General features: G+C 38.6%; 1 protein-coding gene across 12 annotated transcripts in view; it reads right to left on the minus strand.

Annotated features, from left to right (window-relative positions):
• Window positions 1-13,427, minus strand: part of LOC121326355 (protein SMG7-like) — a 53,691-nt gene extending 40,264 nt beyond the window's left edge. For 5 of the 12 annotated variants that reach the window (XM_041269596.1, XM_041269590.1, XM_041269591.1 and 2 more), the window contains exon 1: window positions 12,974-13,426. Coding sequence is in view for 8 of the 12 variants with exons in the window: in XM_041269591.1 (XP_041125525.1) it covers window positions 12,974-13,002 (29 nt within the window). In the remaining 4 variants the exon portion in view is untranslated. Of the gene's footprint in view, window positions 1-770; window positions 886-7,525; window positions 7,598-12,973 lie in introns of all 12 variants that reach the window. The other 7 variants (XM_041269601.1, XM_041269600.1, XM_041269599.1 and 4 more) reach the window with 4 other exon arrangements.
• Between the last annotated feature and the right edge of the window lie 8,912 nt (window positions 13,428-22,339).

Below are 22,339 nucleotides of genomic sequence, written 5' to 3' on the forward strand. Positions count from 1 at the left end.
TTGGTGGTAACTCTGTTCAGAGGACAGGCAGACAAGAAAAGTAGCATAGCTATATCATGCTGTATTGTGATTCAATGTGTATATTTTGTGACAACTGCTAAAAAAGTAAAAAAATATAATAATAATAATAATAATAATAATAATAATAATAATAATAATAATACAGATTGACCTTCATTGTTGTTTCAGCACTCGACAGGAGTATGTAATACGTTCTTTCACAATGACTTCGATTTTATTACAAAGCCCAGACTAAATTATCAGCTATATTGTATTGATTTCAATATGCTGCATAAACTGCAGGTCTGGCGGTTGCAGAAGCAAGTGCTTATAACTTACTAGTTTTTATGATTCTGCAGCTGAAATACCGTATGATTATTTAAATTCAAATATTTAGTAACACTTAAGAACGGACATGCACAAGATAGTCACATACACAGATATATTTAAATTTGAATTGCAAAAGCTGTTCAAAAAGCGGCTATGGCGGGTGCTAGTGTTAATTGACGACTTCCCCCCCCCCCCCCCCCCCCCCCCCCCCCCCCCCCCCCCCCCCCCCCCCCCCCCCCCCCCATAGCCTGCATAGTAGTAGTTTCTGTATGCGAGTATTATTTGTAGTCAAAATATGTTACTCATTGATTACTAAAAAAGCTATATTAATAACGTGAGCGTCTTACATTTTAAATATTCTAATAAACTTTAATGTGATCATATTATTGTGGAGTTTTGCTTTTGTTGTCGTTGTTCCACCATTAAAAGACGTAACTTACACTTGATCACGCGTGTGCTTGCAAGAATTACAGCGTCATTTTTCCAGGGAGCAACGTAGCGGCTCGTTACGCTCAACAGTGCTGACGAGAACCCCGACATGTCCAGTTTTACATGCTATAAGTGGAAAGAAGAAAAAAAAATAAAAAATAAAAAAACGGTTTATGTTGAATATTCCTTAACTATTGAACAACAGTGACAAACGGGTTTTCCCAAATTATTCTTTCAAGCACACGTGTGATCAAGTTTAAGTTATGTCTTTTAATGGTGCAACCACCATATCAGAACGACAATAAAAACTACACAATCACAGTAAAGTTTTAGAATATTTAAAATATGAGTATAGATATTTCTTAGTAATCAATCAGTAGCCTATACTATTTAACTACAAATGACTCAACTCACAGGCAGAAACTACCAAGCTGTAGGCTAGGACAGAAAAAAAAAAAAGGTTTAGAAAACCTAACATTTATTCTATTTTTGAAAGAATAAAAACAGCACTAATTATATCCACATAATCATAAGCCTTTTAAAATGTTTTGAAAGATAAAATCAGGTCTCAGTCCGTTTCATGAATCCAGGAAAAAACTGGACAGGTGTGCCAAAAAACTGAAAGCCAAATTTACAAACCATTTAAAAAAAAAAAAAAAACCACACCATAACTACAAACTAATCCTAACTTTATCGCTGCTGTCTGTCATATGTTGTACTGTCAGAATCTCAGACTATGTACTAAAGTGCTGTGTTGGTATTCGTTCCCGTGACATGGCAAATGTTTTACAAAAATCGTGTTTTCTACTAAGCAATCACTAAGCCCAAAGGAAAGCACTGAAACAAAATCACAATGAAAGTAATTGTGAAAAAAAACATGAACATTTACAGTGCGGGCCTCATCTGGCTCCATTATGAGAGTGAAAAAAAAAGTAAAGTTCTGCCTTGTTTGGCGTCAGTTTCCCAGAATTGAAGATAAAACAGCAGCTTTATTTGTTGTGAATTCAACATTTCGTTTACATCATATCCAGTCTCACAGGGATGGGTTAGGGTTAGGGTTAGTCACCACGTTGTTCTGCTTAACATTTAGTATTCATTACATTCATCATAGTTAAAATTACCTTTCTAATGTCAATGTTACCCAAGTTTGGATTTCTTCTTTTAGCACTTGCTATATACATTATTTTATATCAATTCACTGGTGCCATGCTCCCAGTTTCACGACTGGCTAGCAACAGCTGTAGAAGCTGCTGTGTACAGTTATTACAGAGGAATTCAAATCAGGGATCTGTTAACATTAGCTAAAAACAAGGCAATACAATTAGCAACAATTTCAAACAGAATACAATTACGGTAGAATGTTGCTATTACAAGCATTGCATAATTAGGGTCCTTACATTTAATATGCAAACAACAACTGGTTTAAGACATAACACTTTAGCATCAGTATTAAAAATAAAAACAATGCATTTGCTTCTACCAAAGTAATGTATAAGGCTTTTTGTGTACTCATGTTATATGCTATTCAAATTTTTATTTTTATTTTCGTGTAATCGTGTATTCGACTACACTGACCCATCCCTAATTAGGATTATTATAATTCAGTTTTAGCGTTGCCGTGACTATATGGTAACAGCTCAGTTGCATGTTTGCTTGTGAAAAAATGAATATCATTTGTACACGTACATTTTCAAATAATAATATTTTCATTTTCTGACAAGCACACAAATGTGTGCATGTTAAATGGCTGAAGTAACATACTGAAGGCTTCGTTTAGCCACTTTCTTTTGAGATGTGGGCTTTGGTTACCATATACAGGTAGAAATATATTAAAAAACAAAAACCATCATGAAAAAAATAAATATATTGGTCCAGATAAAATTGTATCTGGGCCAGTAAAAAGCAGCAGTTAAATCTAAACGTAGACCCCTGACACCCTTGTAGTGAAACAGATTTTGCCCCAATGTAAATGCTCCGCCTAAAGGAACAGGAACTTTGCTTAAAAGAATTTATTTTTGGCATCGCTAACGATTCGTTCACAACAGACAAAAGTACTGTTTTGAAACTTCATAATTCCTCATTATCAAACTTTAATTCAAATGGTTTATTCAATCTTTTCAAGTGTGGCTTGTCATCATGTCTTGAGGCACACTGACTGGTTCAATCTTTCCAGAACCACCTTCATATCATTCAGTGCGCTTACATGAGCATAAGGAATTCCGGTATTTTTCTGAAAACGAAGTTTTCAGAAAACTAATTCCGATACCAAAAGTCATGTAAACACAGTTTTCGGACAATGTAGCAGAATATTTTTTAGTTTTTGGAAAAAACTAAAAAATAGAAATTCCGAAAACTAACAAAACGTATATCATGTAAAACACACTTTTTGGAAAAACTTATTGAAATAGCATATTGCACATGTGCACACTCTGACCCTTTTCTCCTGAACGTGGTTTTTTAAAAAAGAAAATAATAATCATGCATGCATCCATCCATCCATTTGTCTGGTTAGGGATAAAGTAATAGAGGTGTTCCTCAATTTACGACGCATGGCACTTATGATTCTTTTGCATTATTACCCGGCTTCGACTTTACGATATCGATACAGCATTTACAACACGGCGAGACACAAGCCATGCGTCATGTGCACATGCTCTGTGTCTGAATTGCAGTACCTGTCGTGGTCACCCTGACTCAGTCTAGCTTTTTTTTTTTTTTTTTTTTTTTTTTTTTTTAATTAATGTTAGTTTGTCTGTTACTTTATTAACACACTCGCCTATTGCTTTTCTCTTACTTATTCTGTTCACTTCAGATGTTGATACTTATTCTGTTCACTTCAGATGTTGATGCACGTGCGTCATGACTAGTGTTCTGTGATACCTCATTTAGGAAGTATCAACACTATACCATGCACTGTATCATAATATTCGATACTATCACGATACTTTGAATCGTCCATTACATGTTAAATGGTTGCCAAATTCCTTTTTTGCAAGATCAAAGTGCTTAAGCTAATAACAGATAATGCTACAGAATGATGGAATGCTTGCTGTGTGAGATAGATATATATATATATATATATATATATATATATATATATATATATATATATATATATATATATATATATATATATATATTATATATATATATGACTCTGGAAAGGGATGGTGTGTTTGTCACTTCTCCAGACCTTTTACACTGTCCTCTAGCACAAAAGAAAGTCAAACTTCCCAGAATGCAAGTTAAACAGGATGGTACCTGTGTGTTTATTATTTACAGTGCTTCAAAAAAACATCCAAAATAAACAAACAAAAGCCTAACTCCTTAACAGAGTACTAACTATAACATCAAGTTTCCCTAACTAACAGTACAGGCAGCTAAGCTGCTTACAGGCTCCAAATACCAGGACTCTTACGTCCTACCTTGCAAAAAGATTCTTTTTTTTCCAGCTCACTGGTTCACTCTCTCACTCTCCAACTCTCCTTAACCAACAGGTTGACCCTGCCCTTTTTAAAAGGCTCCCAATTGTTTCATTGATGGCAGCTGTTCAAGCAATTACACAATTACCTTATCCAATTATGCCGTCTAACCTGGCCTCCTGGGAATCGAAGTCCTGCTGCGCCAGACGGCAGGACTACATTTCCTAAAATTGGTACAGACTGTGCATAATCCGTGGCCCAAAATATCGGCCCTCGACCACAATGTCCCACACTTCATTACAATATACACACACACTACTGAAAACAAGTTTGAGTGTATTCAAAGGTCCTTGCCAGACTACAAAATTTAAAAAAATAAATAAAAAAACTGGTAAGAAAATGCAAGTGTAAATAAATAAATTTTTAAAAATAAAATTAAAAAATGTAAAAAATTGGTGGTTTCGGCCAGCTTCAAATAGTCCCGTTACAAGGAATCTCTCAATTCTTGTATACAACCAACTATACACTGAAATACTTTCCTTGAAGCAGACTTTTCTTAACTAGGCCAGATGTTTTACATACAGGTGTATCTTAGAGCCTGAAATGTGAGCAAGGACTGAAAAAATGAAGCACTGTTGTGGAAGCTGATTTACACGGTTACTTCAAGAAATGGCTTGAAGTTCTTGCTTGGATCAATAAACAACCAAATAAGCAAGACTGGCCAAATAGACCTCTTTGTTTGTAACATTTCTTGTGTTCTTAGAGTCAGATACATCAGAACACCTCCATGAATCTACAGTATACTGTTCAAATCTCTTAAAAAAGTAAAACCAGTAACACAGAGTACAATACTTAACTCGACTAGCCTGATTGATTATTGTACACTGTAAAACATTTCTTTTTAAATGAACACAGTAATGCGTTACATTAGAGAATACACAGAAACGTACTCCTTAATTTGAAACACTGCATTCATTTTACAATGTATAGGGTTAGTTGAACCGCTTAACTAATACAATTACTTCAGCAGATAAAAATATATTTTTCTGGCAAAGAACTGCTTTGCTAAAAACACTGCTAACATACGTAATTCAAATTGTGAAAAATTATACTTAATGCTACATTTGTAAAACAAACGGGCAATTAATGTAGATGCACTGTAATGACAAAATAAAGCATCAGATAATTTTTGATCAGCTTCTACCACATTCCTGTTGAATGTGTTACCGTTACTACAACTTTTTTTGATAAGTAATATGTACTAGGATTCACTTACCTAAACTAAAAGAACAGAAGAAACTACAGTAAAAGTAAACTTCGTAAATAAGTTGTGTAATATAACTATACTGATGCACAAAAGAAACAACACTCTGGTGTAATGGATTTAACCAAATATTTTAAACTGATATCAAACAAACAATCTCAGAAAATGTTAACAAAAATACAGATCAAAGAATCATGATATGTTTTTGGCACTGTCAAAATTAAAAAAATTAGTAAGTTAGTATCGGGTATAACCTCCCTAAGCATTAACACAATCCTGGCAGCATTGACACATAGACTTGATCAGCCTCTGGATAGACTGCTGTAGGATGTTCCGCCACTCTTCCTGTGCAGCTACAGCCACTAGCAGAAGGCTGACTGGTCGCTGTTGTTTTTACACGATTACGCAGATGGATCAGTTGGATGTGATGGTTCTGGGCCAGTGTGGTGACCCTCTGCCTTCTTTTGCTGTTCTTGCACTTATTAAATGCATGTCTTTGCAAATGGCTATTTATACAGATTCTTAAAAATCAACTCATTTAGGCAATTTTAACTCAACTCAAAAACAAAACACTCAGCACCTGCCGTAATTCACAGAAACTTTATGAAACGGGTGCCAGGAACCCCACGAGTACAAGCCGAGAATTCACAGGTTTCAGTAGCCAGGATCTACGCACACTGTTGCAGAACATTTGGATGTTTACTACAGCACAACAGCAAGGCTGCAACAGTGCTACAAAGCCACTTTTGCTACAAAATGCTCAATCCGGCCATCATCTAGCCATAACTACTAATGAGATGAAATCAAGCAATAATTCTCGCTACTCAGCTATGTACAAATCAAAGGTGACACCGCAAACTGTGAGGAACAAACTGCATGCTTTTGGGCTACATGAAAAGGAGATCTGTTGGGTTCCTCTTGAGCAACAGGCACCAGTTTGAGAGGTTGCAGTGGGATGCAGCACTGATGCTGCGTGGTACAGGAGACAGGTACTCCTCACACACGAGTCATGCTTCAACCTCAGTGTTGCTGATGGATGACCAAGTGTGACAGAGAAGGATAGAGTACTACAACCAATGAGCATTGTGAAGTATGACTGGTATGTTAGAGGTAGTGTAATCTTGTGGGGAGGAATGCACCACGTGGGGCATACAGTGCTCATAGTGGTAGAAGTTAACATTAGATCTGTGTTTGTAGGTTAGTTTGCTAGCCAGGTATTCAAAGGTAGTTTTAAACCTTCGCAGGTTCATTAGGTGACATTCACGCACTGTTTTTTTTTTTTTTTTTTCACTTAACAGAAACCGCTTGACAATGTGTGAATACTATAAAGTCACACATTAAATGTCACTTGCATTCAAAATCTGGATCTTTTGATTTGTATAATGCACATTACATAAACAAAAGTTGTTGTATTAAAATCCACTACTAAATCGTTATACGTAGCAACTTTATATGGCGTCGCTGCCGTGTATGGAGCAGGGTACAGTATCCAAAGCACGGGGGTGGGGTGGGGGACTAAAATGCGTGCATTTTTCGCAGTAACTGGCAACAACCTTCTCACTCAGTTTACAAACTTTCACAAGATATTATCGTATCAACATCAAATAGAGACTAGCCTCTCGAGGTAAACCTATTAATTTGAGACAATTCTTACAAAGCATTAACATAAGCATATTTGTGTCTGTCTTGCAGCTGATTCTCCGATTTCCCCCTGTAAAAATGCACGTCATATTAGCAAAGAGCTCGCTCTGGCACCAGCGAATCTACTGGTACAGGGTGGGGGAAGCAGGCATCTGGCGATTCTGCCTCTATAGAGTGCAGCTCATTAACTTTACAGTTTTTAGCTCGTCGTATAATGGAATACTAAAATCAGCGACACACAATCTTTCTGCATTATTTAAAAGTATAAATACTCCGGTAAACAAAAAAATCACAATACTTACACTGATGGTTTTTGTTTTATTTCCCATTTAAAAAACGACCATTTCAGAACTCCAGCAGTTTTTTTTAAACTAGTAAAAATGTAATCAGCACATTAGTTGAAAATACACATTTAAGTGTATAGTAATTGAAGACATACCATGCCCATTTTTTGTGTGAGTTTATTCATCACATGACTCCACTCTGTCTCTGCTGGAACTCAACATGGCGGCTGCACCAACGAAGAAAAAAAAAGCAATGTTTCAGTAAGACAGAGGTAAAAGAAATCTAATTATCTATATGAGGATGGTGCGATAGTATTCTTAAAGTTCTGATGTAATTCGCTTTATGTATGAGTTAATACAATATATAACATATTTATTTAACATTATATTAAATATAATGCCACTCGTAAACACGTAGAGAAGCAAGCAAATATGATGGCAACAACGGAAAAAAGCACTGCATTGTGCGCTGAAAAACTAAGACCTAAGGTACTATGCTCAAGGCGGAGCTTTCCCAAAGTAAGCAAGCTAACTTAAACTTATTGTGGTAATATTTATTAAACTTACTTATTTTAGCTACCAACATTATATTTATGTTCAAATGCCATACTTAATTATTAATTAGTTGATAAAAAGTGGGAATACATGGAATTGATCATTTTTGAAAAACTAAATTTGGTATCCCCAAGAATGTAACAATTAGTAGCCCTAAAGATGGTTACTATTGAAGGCAGTGCAGATGTCAGTGTTTTATGCAGTAGTATAAAGCAATTTTACGCAGGCCACCAGTTAAGCATGCAGTCTATATCTATGATAACAACCAACAGGGCTGCGTAGGATCAGAGGATGATTCAAAATCAGAGGCAGAGCCACAATAAATGTCTTGTTTAAATTTAAAGTAAATTGTAAAATTGTTGAGATACTTGTGTTGGAATATTGTTTCAAAATTGTATAATGCAGCAAAAATATAGTAAAAAGGGCAATGCGTGGCCAAATGTTTCTCACTGATAATTTACCCTCTCAGTCAAAGTGGCAAGTTTCTCAGTACCTAAAAAGCTTAGCAGGAACGCTGGTACTGAATACCTAGTGTACAAGACAGTGTAAGAGAAGCGCCACCTCAACAGCAATGCGTTGAATAGCTTAAGCTGTACTGAAAGAAATGTCTCAAAACCCCTCCGCTGTTTGGAATTTTTTTTGTTAAATGCACAACAACTCTCCGGGGTCACTAGACAAGTATAAGTTCATATTATTAATATTTTTAGTAGTAGTAAAACATGACTGATAACCTGCTTGGAACAATGACTGCTAAATAAAGCTTTGTTTTGCCTAAGTCCACTGCAGTTGGTGCTGCTGCAGTGCAAGCTTACTGTATATATCAATACATGTAAATAAACAATGTGAATTTTTATAATTATAAAAACCTGATTACTGTTCTATACTTTTTTTTTCAAACTGCATGTGAATGTTTTATTTAATTTATATGGACTACCTGTAAAATAATGTAAACAAGTAGCTATGGTGACATCACCTGTAAATTATGCAAATTAGTACCATCTTTTCGGTAACGTGTTCCAAACCTTTGAAGGTCAAACTATACCCTTCGTTGCAGCCCTAGTTAACACACTACTGATGTTTTGACTTTCTCCACCTTTCCTTTTTTCCCCTACTGAGCTCTTAATGGATATTCAATGGATGACCAAAAAAACTTTGTCTTTCAGGAGCAGCACTTCAACTTCTACAAAAACCATTTTGGGTGAAATACCCGGTAAACAATGCACAAGGTAGAAACAGTAACACTCAACAACATGGACTAATAAACCTAAATTCAAAAGGGGCATACATTATTAACCATAGCTCTGTCCTCATGTGGCGCTTCTCAGATAAAAGCTCAAAATTGAATTTAAGTGACAACCACTGTTCTTACTGGACAGCGAGAAACCCGCAAATTACAGGAGTGATCAGGACTATGCGATAAAAGGAAAGTGTGAATATTGGAATTCTAATTTCATAAATGATAAACTAGAACAGCAGCCTTGTGTACAACAAATAAAGACGATATCTTGCATAAGAGCTGATCACTCAAAACGCGGCCCCTTCTCAGTGCTCGTTTTCATCCGTCTTATCACTGGCACCCTACCAACACAGGCCCATAACTTTAAAAAAAATGGAGATTGAGGTCAATATTTTAGCATTCTTTCTAAAACACTTCCAGGTACATTCTTCTACAATGTTAATAGAAGCTGAGACGGTGAGGTGGGGTCAGGGTTATAAAGTAACAATATTGTGCTACTAGTACCTTTTTTAAACTGGTCCTGATGTAAACTTACTAGTCCTTATGTGAAGTACCTAAGTTAGAATCAACAACAACAGTTTGGGTCACAAAAGATAGGCTTAGATTTTATTTTGCTACAAAATAACACTTAATTTAGATTTTTTTTTTTTTTTTTTTTTTTTTTTAAAAAAAAGGAAATCCCCAGAGCGCTCACAGAATCATCGCATGTGCACTTATTACCAGTGATTAAAGCCTGGTTTTCAAAGAAACTGATTATTGCTCACCAGCACTGTATTGGTATAAGTGTGTTTTAAAAAACGAATTTCAGCTTCCAGTCACTTAAAATATGCTGACAATGTACCAAGCTACAGACAGCGAGTCAGTCCTCTAAGCTTTAAAACTTTACTGTTTATAGATAAGAACCCAACTTTATTATGACTATACTGTGTTATGTTTTAAGCAACATACTACGATAGTGTTCATTATGGTCACTGTTTATTAGTTTTAAAAATGTTTAGTGAAACGTGACCAATTGTTTGACCTTGTTAGTACAACTGGCCCCCTTTTGCCAATGACATCTTCAGCCAGGTCATAACGTACAAAATCTCCTGTAAAATGACTTTACACTTACTTCAAAAGATGCAATATGTTTCAGTAAATTGAAACGATAAACTTCACATCCCACGCAGAGGGAGAACACAAACATAAAACATCATTAAGTTGGGCTGGCATTGCAGGGGAAATGATGGGAGGTTTCAGTTCCGAGTGACTTTTCTAAGCATTATTCGTGAATGCTTATTCACCACTGCTACACCCCATTAAAAAATTGACTTCCCAGGATTTTTTTAATGCAAGACAACGTGAGAGTATATCTGTACATTTGTTTTAAGTACTCGTCTAGAGGACTACTGAGGCACAGACATCAGCTAGCCCTCAGATTTAATTTGCCTTGGGCGAGTGGGAGAGCGTGAATTTCTAACCCTGGGTGGGGATCCTTGGTCCTTTTGATGTGGAATAACCCTACTGGGCTACATTTACACAACCTGCAGCACAGTACAAAACAAAACATTACCATAACAAGCTTTAATTCATATGGCAAGCATGTTCCAACCAACATTGTTAGGACAAAAATCTCTAAAAGCAGTTATTACTAGCTGCACAATCTCCTCGAATACCAAATGTCTGAAAGGCATCAAATGTCCTTAACTGCTTAGCCAATATAAAACACACACTATTCAATTAAACAAAATGGTGGTAAAAAGGTACCTTTTTAAAAATCAGCTGGACTAAGTTTACACATTTGTTAATTTTAATTGAAGTGTGGAATGTCTGTGAAAACATCCACTGGTATATGATACAATATCTTGCCAACTTCTGTTGCACAATGTGCTTAAAATCCATTTTCAAAGCAAACATTTTCATGAAATATTGGCTAGTTGTTGCCAACCTGAACAGTCTAAATAAATACATAAATATAGCAGTTATTCAAATTAAAAAAAAAAAAAAGTCAAATGGTGGATGGTATGTTCGTTACATGCATTTATGATTAATGGCTTTGCTCTTATCAAAAGAACCCTGACGGTGAAATTATGATTATTTAAAAAAATAAAAATAAAAAAAGGTTTAAGTTAGCCAATTTGCTAGTGTTAATTTGACATTTACAGTAAAAAGCAATAAGTTGGTTTTGAGCAACACCTTCCTTCTTTTCGACAGTTATATAAACAGAAGATAAAATAAATCGCCAGAAACAGTCACCTGCAAACAGAATAGAACTAGCGCACTATTTGACAGGAAGCTCCTACTCGTAACTCGACTAGTGTCTCCCTTTTTAGCAACAAACCACTGCGGCAGTTTCTTACCGCTAAACTGCACACTCTGCATCCCCAATGCCATATTTAATGTAACCATTTTCTCAAAAGAACACAACACTGTGCAGGTGTGAGTATTTATTACATTTATGTATATATATATATATATATATATATATATATATTATATCTATATATATATATATATATATATATATATATATATATATAGGAAAATAAACAGACTCATCCATATCACTGAGGCCTTAACCGTGTACTGCCATGCATCACAGCCCTGTATGTTGTTGTACATACGTACGGTCACTGATGCTACACTATCATGCAGTGTATTTCTCAAAGGTTTGAGTCCCCCATATTCACTTTACTTAATTTGAAAAGGTAGATCGCCCAAAATCACGGTGACTTAACTCACATTCCACCAGCCTCACTAGGCCACAGAGGAAATCCCGATTCCTGTGCAAACCTTCCAAATCAATTACAGGAGTATATTCCATGCAATATATTCAACGTATGCGGGTTGAATCAAGCGAAATCAACACATGTCGGTACATTCTTGAAGTACCTGCCAGATTTTGCATGTGTGTTGTGCGACGGTCTTTGTTTTTTTTTTTTTTTTTTTTCTGTCTTGCTGGACTGTAATGGTTTCATATGTATAGGTTAAACACGGGGTTGTAAAACAAAATAAAAACTCAACCCCACCCCCTCTCCCAAAGAAAACCAATTAAAAAATGACAGTATTCCCTATTTAAAACAGACTTAAGGCAGCAACCTGGCCAATCGGCAAATGGTTATAATTTCCCACCTCTAAATTAAGTTATACCGGTAACAAATATACATATCGGTTTGGTTAAATTGGTACTGGAGAAATATATAACATTAAATCAATACAAATAAATTATTAACAACTACTACACAATAACGTGTGCTGGTTATATATTACAGCATACATACTTACATTCAGGTCCAGGGTTTAAAAAAAAAAACTACTACACACACAGTAATGCATGTATGGCTTTTTTTTTTTTTTTTTTTTTTTTTTTTTTTTTTTTAAATATAAAACCTGCCAAAAAACACTTAAGAAATGGATCCCTCAATGATTGTACTGTGTCCTACTACTATACATTTATACACACAGTCAGTACCGGCTACACAATGGAAAGTAAAGGAAGAGAATAGAATACAGAGAGAGACATAACACAACACAGTACCTGGATTTGCAGCTCAAACTTGGGACCGGCGTTCAGTTAATTTGATTCTACTCAACCAAATACGTTACAATAACACATTCACATAACTTATTTGAAATTAAGGCTTTCTTACATTACGTTATATATTTAGATACGATAGTCTGACTATGTATTACCTGTCAGTGCATCGCACAGTATGACAATTCATCTTAGCTGAAATATGCTAATTTTTACCCGGGAAAACATGCAAATACTGCCTTTAGACTGGAAACAAATGACCCTGTTTTGAAATAAAATATTTAAATCGCCATTTACCGTAAATATTGTGTGCATAGGTTCATCATGTAATATCCCCGTCTTCAGTCTAGGACTGGACCAGAAGCAGCAGCGACTCCCGCCGCCATATTGTTCCTCTCTCCGTCACTAGCAGCGGCTAGAGGAGAGAAACTTATCTCCGGGCTCCGATGAGGGGAGGGGAATTTGAAACAAAACCAGGCACCAGCACAGAGAGAAACTGAGAACAGACAAGTCTCCGCCCTGCTGTCTCTTTACAGACTGTCAAAACCCATTTTCTAATTAGAGAAAACGAAAACGTTTACTTTTTTTTTTTTTTTTTAAGAAATCAGTGTTTTAACGTTTCGGCTTTAAAACATTTAACGGCTAACGCTTACTCTCGCGCTCCTGGTCAATAACATTAAGAACACGGTCTTCTAGGTTACTAACAGGCAGCTGCTAGTCCCGCTCTCTTCCTCCAGGTTTCTATAGTAGAAGTGTTTATGAAACTGACTTCATTTTGGATACGTCAGAGTTAACCTCGTACAGTAAACCACTGCACACTTGAAGCCAATATGGCGAGCATAGGGACCAGTTTCATACCTTTATAAATCGTGTCCTCCCCGCCCTCTGTGTGTCACAGAACCACTGGGGAAACCTGCAGCTAGTATCATAGACATACAGTTAGGCCTAGATGTTGCGAGAAAATATGAAGAGGTGTCAGAGGCAGTAGCACCCCCTTGTGTGTGACTGTATGTACTGCCAGTGAAATTAAAATCAAAATGTATGTGTGAATGATACTATTAGCCAAAAACATAATCAAGATTGTATTTTAATATGGAGTTAAAATACAGATAGCTAGATGTCACCCTTGAAATGGACCTTTGGCTTGAAATTTCTATGAGTTACAGTCTGGAAAAAAGTGTTTCATTGAGGACAACAGCTGGGAAGTAAATCATAAGACAGTGTATGACGTCAAAATACGTTTGATGTTACATCACTTTTGCAGTGATATGCATCTGCATGGCTGTCCATTAAGCGTGGCGGAGATGCCTTTTCACACCTTTTACTATTATTAAACTAACATTACAAGGAAAATAGAAAATCAGAGGACTACCATTTCCATTGTCTAGAATTCAATTAACAAAATGCTCCTATATATATATATATATATATATATATATATATATATATATATATATATATATATATATATATATATATATATATATATATAAAAATATGTAACCTCTTTGTAGAATGATATTACTAATCAGTAGATAGATAGATCTAGATATATTATGTTATATATATATATAATTAAAATTATTAAGTCAAAATCTAACATCACATAAAAAAATGAATTCAGGGTCACCCTTAGCATTCACATAGCAATGCTTACTAAAAAGAGAATAATATCTACTAACGGGGGTGCCCCAATAGGAGACTGAAACGAATTTTAGCATTCAAGAGCATTTTTTGATCCAGCCCTCACAGTTGCCCAAGCTCCCCTCACCTGCCAGGTCGTGTTATTATTAGACAGAAGTAAGAAAAGAGGATACAGTACTACATTTTAATTGTGCCGAGTGCCACTTTTACAAACAATAAAACATCATTGCAAACCTTGATACATCTGTAGTACACAATTTAAACAGTTGAGAATCACTAAGTTATTTATTTATTATACCGAATACACTCCTAAACAATCTTTAAGAAACGGACATTTGCCAAATCTGCCGTCATGCAGGATAAATGCAGTTATTTTTTTATGGATATGGTCATACTTGCCAACATTTGGAAACTGTTCAGTGGGACGCTGGTCATATATATTATCATATAATAGACGTATCCCCCAACTCAACACGACACGACCATCATGACTGTAAAAATAGACATGATGAAGCATTCTTACCTACTTTGTCTATGTTAGTGATCAGCAGATGTGTCAGCCACACAAAGCACGAGCACAGCGTGCTGTTTTCACTAACCACTGTGCAGAATAAAAGCATTTTTTTCTATGGGTAAATATCGGGACTTTCTTCCTATGCATCAGAATGCGGTACATTTGCTATGAAATCAGGACTGTCCTGATCATATAGGGACTGTTGGCATGTATGTACGGTGTCAAAAGACAGTAATAAAAATAATAGATGCGAGGGAGAATGAGTGGATAGCATATGAGGGACATCGCACTACCTACATCTAGTGTGGTGGTGTGAGCGTGCAACCTCAAGGGCCCTAGTGCCGATTGAAGGCATAGAGGGATCTACCACATTAAGTCGGTAGAACTTGGTAAATGTATGCGGAGTAGCCCAACTAGCCGCAGTACAAATATTGGTCAGTGAGGCACCTCTAGAGGGCCCATGACATAGCCACACCTCTGATAGAGTGTGCAGCCACCCTCCCAGGTGGGGGTAGGCTGGCATTAGTATAGGCAGTTGAAACCGTGTCCACAATCCAATGGGATAGTTGCTGCTTAGCGAGGACTTGGCCTCGGGTCCTTTCAGCATGACAGACAAAGAGCTGGTCAGATTGACGCAGTGCTCTCATTCTATTCACATAACCTCTCAATGACCGAACCGGGCAGAGGGAATCTCCTATCCATTTCCTCCACAAAGGGAGGGGGATGGAAAGCCTCTATTTCCACTGACTGATTCAAGTGAAAAGCTGTAATCACCTTAGGGAGGAAAGCAGGGTTCATGTGCAACAATACCCTGTTTCCATTGTTCCAAATACACATACAGGAACTGTGCACGGACAGTGCCTGTAGCTCACTGACCTACTGTCTTCATAGATAGATATTTCAACTCTATGGAATGTATAGGCTCAAACGAGGCCTTAGTGAGAGCCTCCAGTACCACGTCTAGACTCCATTCGGGGAGGACGTCATTTATAGGAGGACATAGCCACCGAGCACTCTTTAGAAAATGGGCCACCAGTTTATGAGCGCCAGTATGGAAGCATGGCATGCAGATATGGCTGCAAGGTACACTTTCAATGTAAAGAGGGATTTACCTGCCTCAAGCAGATCTTGCAGAAACTGTAAAATAATCACTATAGGGCAATAAATGGGATCATGGTCTCTGGCCATGCACCAATTTTGAAAATATTTCCTCTTATAGGTGTACAATGCTTTTGTGGAACAAGCCCTAATGTTCTGCACTGTACCGATGACTGCGTCTGAGAGCCCTAAGGCAGACAGACAGTCCCGTTCAGCTGGAGTCTGCCCGGTTCTGGGTCCCAGAGGGTGCCTTTCGCCTGACTGAGGAGATCCATGTGCAGCAGGATCTCCCAGGGCTAGCCTCGTAGCAGCTGGCAGAGGTTTGAAAACCAAATTCTCCTGAGCCATCTGGGGGCCACTAGGAGAACTGTTGCCTCTTCAATCCTGACCTTCTCGAGGAAATCAGAGAGGTATAGGTGGGAAAGCGTACAAAAGCACTTTGGAACATTCGTGGGCTAAGGCATCAATGACTAGTGGATCTCTGCAGCTGCGGAGGGACAACCACAGGGGACAATGGGTCATCTCTGCCATGGCAAAGAGATCGACCTGGGCTTCCCCGAAGTGTTCCCAAATGCTCTGCACCACCTGAGGACCCTCACTGGAGAGGAGGTCAGCCGCCCAATTCACCAGTCCTGGGAGGTGTACAGCTCGGAGGGACAGGAAGTATCTCTGTGCCCAGATCAGTAGCCAAAAGGCTATGTGGTGTAAGCCCTCCGTGGTGGTTCATGTACACAACTACTGACACAAGGTCCATGCGGACCATGACATGCTGGTTGCAGGGAGGAAATGAACCATTTTCGCTATAGCACGTTTATGTGCAAGGATGTCCATCGACCCCACCAGGATCCGCAGATTCTTCTGCCTGCCCAGACCGCCCCCAACAGGATGTGTCTGTCATCACCACTTGACAGTTGTAAATCACTTCCATCCTTATGCCTTCACTCAGGTAAGGGGCTTGCCTCCACCAGCGTAGCACTCTCCAACATAGAAAAACAATGTCAGCTGACAGTCGCGCGAAGGCCACCATCCTTTTTAGGCACCAAGACGTATCTCAAGTAGAACCCCTCTCTTTGGGAGATATGTTCTACGAGAAAAATGGTTTGTTTTTGACGTAGTTGAGAGCCAAGACCTGGAGAGGGTTGTTCACGAATGTGACCGTGATCCCTCAAAAGGGAGGAGGTCCCGAATGGAATTGCAATGCATACCCGGTCTATATGGTGGCCAGCACCCAGGAGTCTGAAGTGCAGTTGTGCCAGTATTGCAGCTGATGTTGTACAAACGGATGGGTCTGAGGCCACAAGCCTTCAGGGCCCCTACTGGGACTGCTGAGGCTGGGGCGGAGGCTGTCAGGGGCAGTTCTGCTGGAACTGTCTCCCTGGGAGCTGGTGCGCTGGGCCCCACGTCCAGCATTTCCCCATCCTTGCTGATGGCTCCTTGCTGCGGAGGCCTGGAGGCGATGCCTCAGGTCACCCCGTGGTGCCATAGGAATTGTCCTGTTTATCGTAGTAACTGCTAGACGCCATTGACTCCCCATTTCCCGTGCCGAGGCATGGGAGGGGAACATTGCAGCCAATTGTCAGTACATCTCTCATTCTGTATGAGAGTGTTGCAGGATCTCATCTACCTCTGGTCCAAAGGTATAGCCAGGGAAGATAGGCGTGTCCAGTAAGATGGACTTGTCCGCATATGGGACCCTCACCTGAGACAGTCACAGCTGTCTGTGCACCTCCACTAAGCCTCCCAGGCTTCTGCCCGTGGCTTGCCCTTGGAACCCTGATATCTGCAATAAAGTGCTGGAGATTGTGCGTAGCTCTGAAGCTGGCAGCTCAAGAAGGGTAACAGAGTGCAGCATGCCATCCAGGTAGGCCATCAAGAGGCCTCCTGTGTTTGCAAGGTGTGTCACCCGTGCTTCGGCTGCGTAAGCCTTTTTCAGGTGGGCTTCCTGATCCTACATTGGTCGTTAGGGCATACAGGATCCTTGGACAGACCTCCTACTGAGGGGGCTCGTATTAGGGCCGCTATGGTGGAGTCCACCAGAGGGAACTGTGCCAGCCTTATTGCCTCTGCACCTTCCATGGAGGAAAGTGTAGCCGTGCTCTTGGATACACTGAGCACTGAGGTCGGGTGTTGTTAGGAGGATTTGAACTCCTCCAGAAAGTCCAGGAACACTGGAAGGGGCTGGAGGGTCGAAGTCTGTGCTGGTCTGAATACAGACCTGCACTGTTCGGAGACTGCCTTCCAGGGGACCTGGAGGAAGTTGGTGGTTTGCTCCATAAGCACCCGAACCAAGCTCGAGGGCGCTGGAACCCCAGGCTCTAAGGCAAGGGGGAGCCTGCTGCCTGCTTAATAGCTTGAGTATTTGGGTGATCTGACCCTTTAACTCAGCAATGTCCCTCGTCTGATCTGCATTCCTCGCTTTCTTCCTACCCCTCGAGGGGGATCTAGAGCAGTTGCAGGACGAACTGGCTGGAGCCTTTTGCACATGTCTTCAGATTCTCATGCCTTCAGATTCTTGCATTCCTCTGTAAACTCTTTTCAAAATGCTATCCACTGCTGATGTGATGGAGCACCATCTGTTGGGAAAACAGGGCTACTGCATTAGTTGTAACAGAATTTACCTGGTATTACGTGTGCCTTTGGAATCCATGTTGTCGACTGCTTTCGTAGACTTACAATAAATGGAATTGTCTTTTTATATTGGGGTGAGGAGAGTTGAAAGGATACTGTATTATATGTTTCTTGTAGATGTTTTGTGGAATTTGTTTTAATGGAAATGCCCAATGATTGAGTGAGAGAAACTGGAAGTGAAATGAAGGCGATTATATATACAATGAACTAAGAAAATACAAGCCCATTCTGCCTACATGACAAGACAGAGAATATAATATCTCAATTGGCAAGTGTATTATATTGCATACAGAATATTGTATAATATTTGTTTTCAATTCATCAGGTATTATTCATTGTATATGGTTATAGCCTTATAGTACAATACATTATTACTGTTTTCCTTTTCAGGCCCTTTAATGTACAAGTGTTAAAAGCAGTAACAGCTTTATCAGACAGTTTCTCAAAAAGCTGTTTCTCAATAGGTCAAAATGGCAACCACCTATGCTAGCTGTAGCCCAAGTTGAAAGCAAGTAAAACACCAGTTGAAAGAAATAAATCCACACAGGAAGGACTCTTCTTCAGCTAATTATATTTGATACCTTTGTTGAGGCAAAATTAGAGACAGCTAGGAATCAAACCCACATACTGTTAATCTAATGATGTTTCATTTAATAATTGTACCATTTGGATAGTGCTGGTGTGTGTTACCAACCGATATTAGTGATATGCCTTAATAAATTATACAGTTTTATTGGCAGTTTTTATGTACTGACAAAAGTACAACATGTTCACACATAATCATTTAATATGGCAATAACATGGTGTGGCAAAGTGGTTGGTAAGGGGAACAGATGTCGCTGTGATGCTGTGCAGGAGTGATGAACAGACAACGGTGATTCAGTGAAATAAAGTGCTTTTATTTGTAATCCAGGTCTGGTGACCGTCAAATAATAAATCCCCGGCTATACACAACAATGTGTAAAACCCGGGTATAGAAATAACAGGGCACTGTCCCGAACAAAACAAACACACGGTCACCAGTCCTGGGTGAGTGCAGACGTGCGTGTGCGGTGGTGAAGACACGGGTAATTCGTGACGGTTGGTGCATTGGTGATCCGGTTTGTGCTGACCCTCACGACAGCTCCGGATTTGTGCGTTTAGCTGTCTAGTGGTAAAAACACAGATATTTACACAGACACAAACAACACTCTTTCTTTTCTTTTAATGAGAGCTCCTCTCTCGATCCTTCTGTCTCTCCAGCGTTTTACCCAAACGAAGGAAAAGATCAGCGTTACCCTGGCCCCTATATGTAGTCCCGCATGATAGCTAGGTAAACGGTTGCAGCTGCCTTATTACTTGCAGCTGCCTCTCGTTTACCTTTCAAATCAATACGGTCTTACAACAGAGTCGCGCTTCTTTCCAGGCTGACCCACTTCCCTGACCCGGAAACGAACTGTCAGGCCAGCCCTTCCAGATACTTCTCCTCTCGTTCTTTAGCGCCCTCACAGGTCGGGAGGAAGATTCGTCACCAGAACTCATCTATCCGTCACACATGGCCAAAAACAAGAAGATAGTTAAATAGCAAAAGTTATGTTTGTTATACAGTCATGTCAGTGACCTGTTGCTTTCCTTCTTATTCCCTCACTCATGACATTGGTTAGACTTCTTTGGGTTTGACAAGCTGCTAAGAGGGATGCAATAGGGCAGATTACATTTTTGAAAGAGTAGAGTGAAGACTGAAGTATCTGTAGCCAGAAGCCAATTGTTGCAATTGTTCAAATGTATCTAGTCACTCAAGTCCTTCTCTAAGCATGACAGCACAAGTTATGGGACCATTTACAATCTCCAAACTTATCTGAAGTACTCTGTGAATTTCATTTAACTTAACTTGCTGTATTATATCTATATATATATATAATATAGATATATAATATATATATATATATATATATATATATATATATACTGTGCAAAAGTTTTAGGCAGGTGTGAAAAAAATGCTGTAAAGTAAGAATGCTTTCAAAAATAGAGATGTTAATAGATTATATTTATCAATTAACAAAATGCAAAGTGAGTGAACAGAAGAAAAATCTACATCAAATCAATATTTGGTGTGACCACCCTTTGCCTTCAAAACAGCAGCAATTCTTCTAGGTACACTTGCACACAGCTTTCGCTGTATTTTTGGATTCGTTGTCATGCTGCAGAATAAATTTGGGCCCAGTCAGATGCCTCCCTGATGGTTTTGCATGATGGATAAGTATCTGCCTGTACTTCTCAGCATTGAGGAGACCATTAATTCTGACCAAATCCCCAACTCCATTTGTAGAAATGCAGCCCCAAACTTGCAAGGAACCTCAACCATGCTTCACTGTTGCCTGCAGACATTCATTCGTTTACTGCTCTCCAGCTCTTTGGCGAACAAACTGCCTTCTGCTACAGCCAAATATTTCAAATTTTGACTCATCAGTCCAGAGCACTTGCTGCCATTTTTCTGCACCACAGTTCCTGTGTTTTCGTGCATAGTTGAGTCGCTTGGCCTTGTTTCCACGTCGGAGGTATGACTTTTTGGCCGCAAGTCTTCCATGAAGGCCACTTCTGACCAGACTTTTCCGGACAATAGATGGGTGTACCAGGGTCCCACTGTTTTCTGCCAATTCTGAGCTGATGGCACTGCTGGACATCTTTTGATTGCTAAGGGAAGTAAGCATGATGTGTCTTTCATCTGCTGCAGTAAGTTTCCTTGGCTGACCACTGCGTCTATGGTCCGTTTCTTTGTGCTTCTTCAAAAGAGCTTGGACAGCACATCTGGAAACCCCTGTCTGCCTTGAAATTTCTTCCTGGGAGAGACCTTGCTGATGCAGTATAACTACGTTGTGTCTTGTTGCTCTGCTCAGTCTTGCCATGGTGTAAGACTTTTGACAGTAAACTGTCTTCAGCAACCTCACCTTGTTAGCTGAGTTTGGCTGTTCCTCACCCAGTTTTATTCCTCCTACACAGCTGTTTCTGTTTCAGTTAATGATTGTGTTTCAACCTACATATTGAATTGATGATCATTAGCACCTGTTTGGTATAATTGTTTAATCATACACCTGACTATATGCCTACAAAATCCCTGACTTTGTGCAAGTGTACCTGGAAGAATTGATGCTGTTTTGAAGGCAAAGGGTGGTCATACCAAATATGGATTTGATTTAGATTTTTCTTCTGTTCACTCACTTTGCATTTAGTTAATTGATAAGTATAATCTAGTAACATGTCTATTTTTGAAAGCATTCTTACTTTACAGCATTTTTTCACACCTGCCTAAAACTTTTGCACAGTACTGTATATATATATATATATATATATATATATATATATATATATATATATATATATATATATATATATATATATATATATACACACATAATGTGTGAATCATTCAGGGGTGATAGGGTAATCCTCTCTAATGATTCTTCATTTCTTCATAATGCACTTGATAATGTAGTACTGTAATTTATTCATTACACCAAGTTCAAGCTATTCCAAATCATAATCATCTCACAATAACATAATTTATGTGAAAGCATACAACAGTGTTGTAACAAGAATCATTTGCCACTTTAATGCACATGGCTCAAATGGATTAATTCAGATTTCTAACATATTGCTAACATTTACACATAAACAATTTTAACGTGGCAGAATCGTGGGGAGGAGTGGGGGGGGTGTTCCGATTTATTTATTTATTTATTTAAAAATATATATTAGAATTATTTGTCATCCTACACAAATATCAAATCCATTGTTCC

This window comes from Polyodon spathula, chromosome 14 (assembly GCF_017654505.1).
Source record: "Polyodon spathula isolate WHYD16114869_AA chromosome 14, ASM1765450v1, whole genome shotgun sequence".
Taxonomy (NCBI): domain Eukaryota; kingdom Metazoa; phylum Chordata; class Actinopteri; order Acipenseriformes; family Polyodontidae; genus Polyodon; species Polyodon spathula.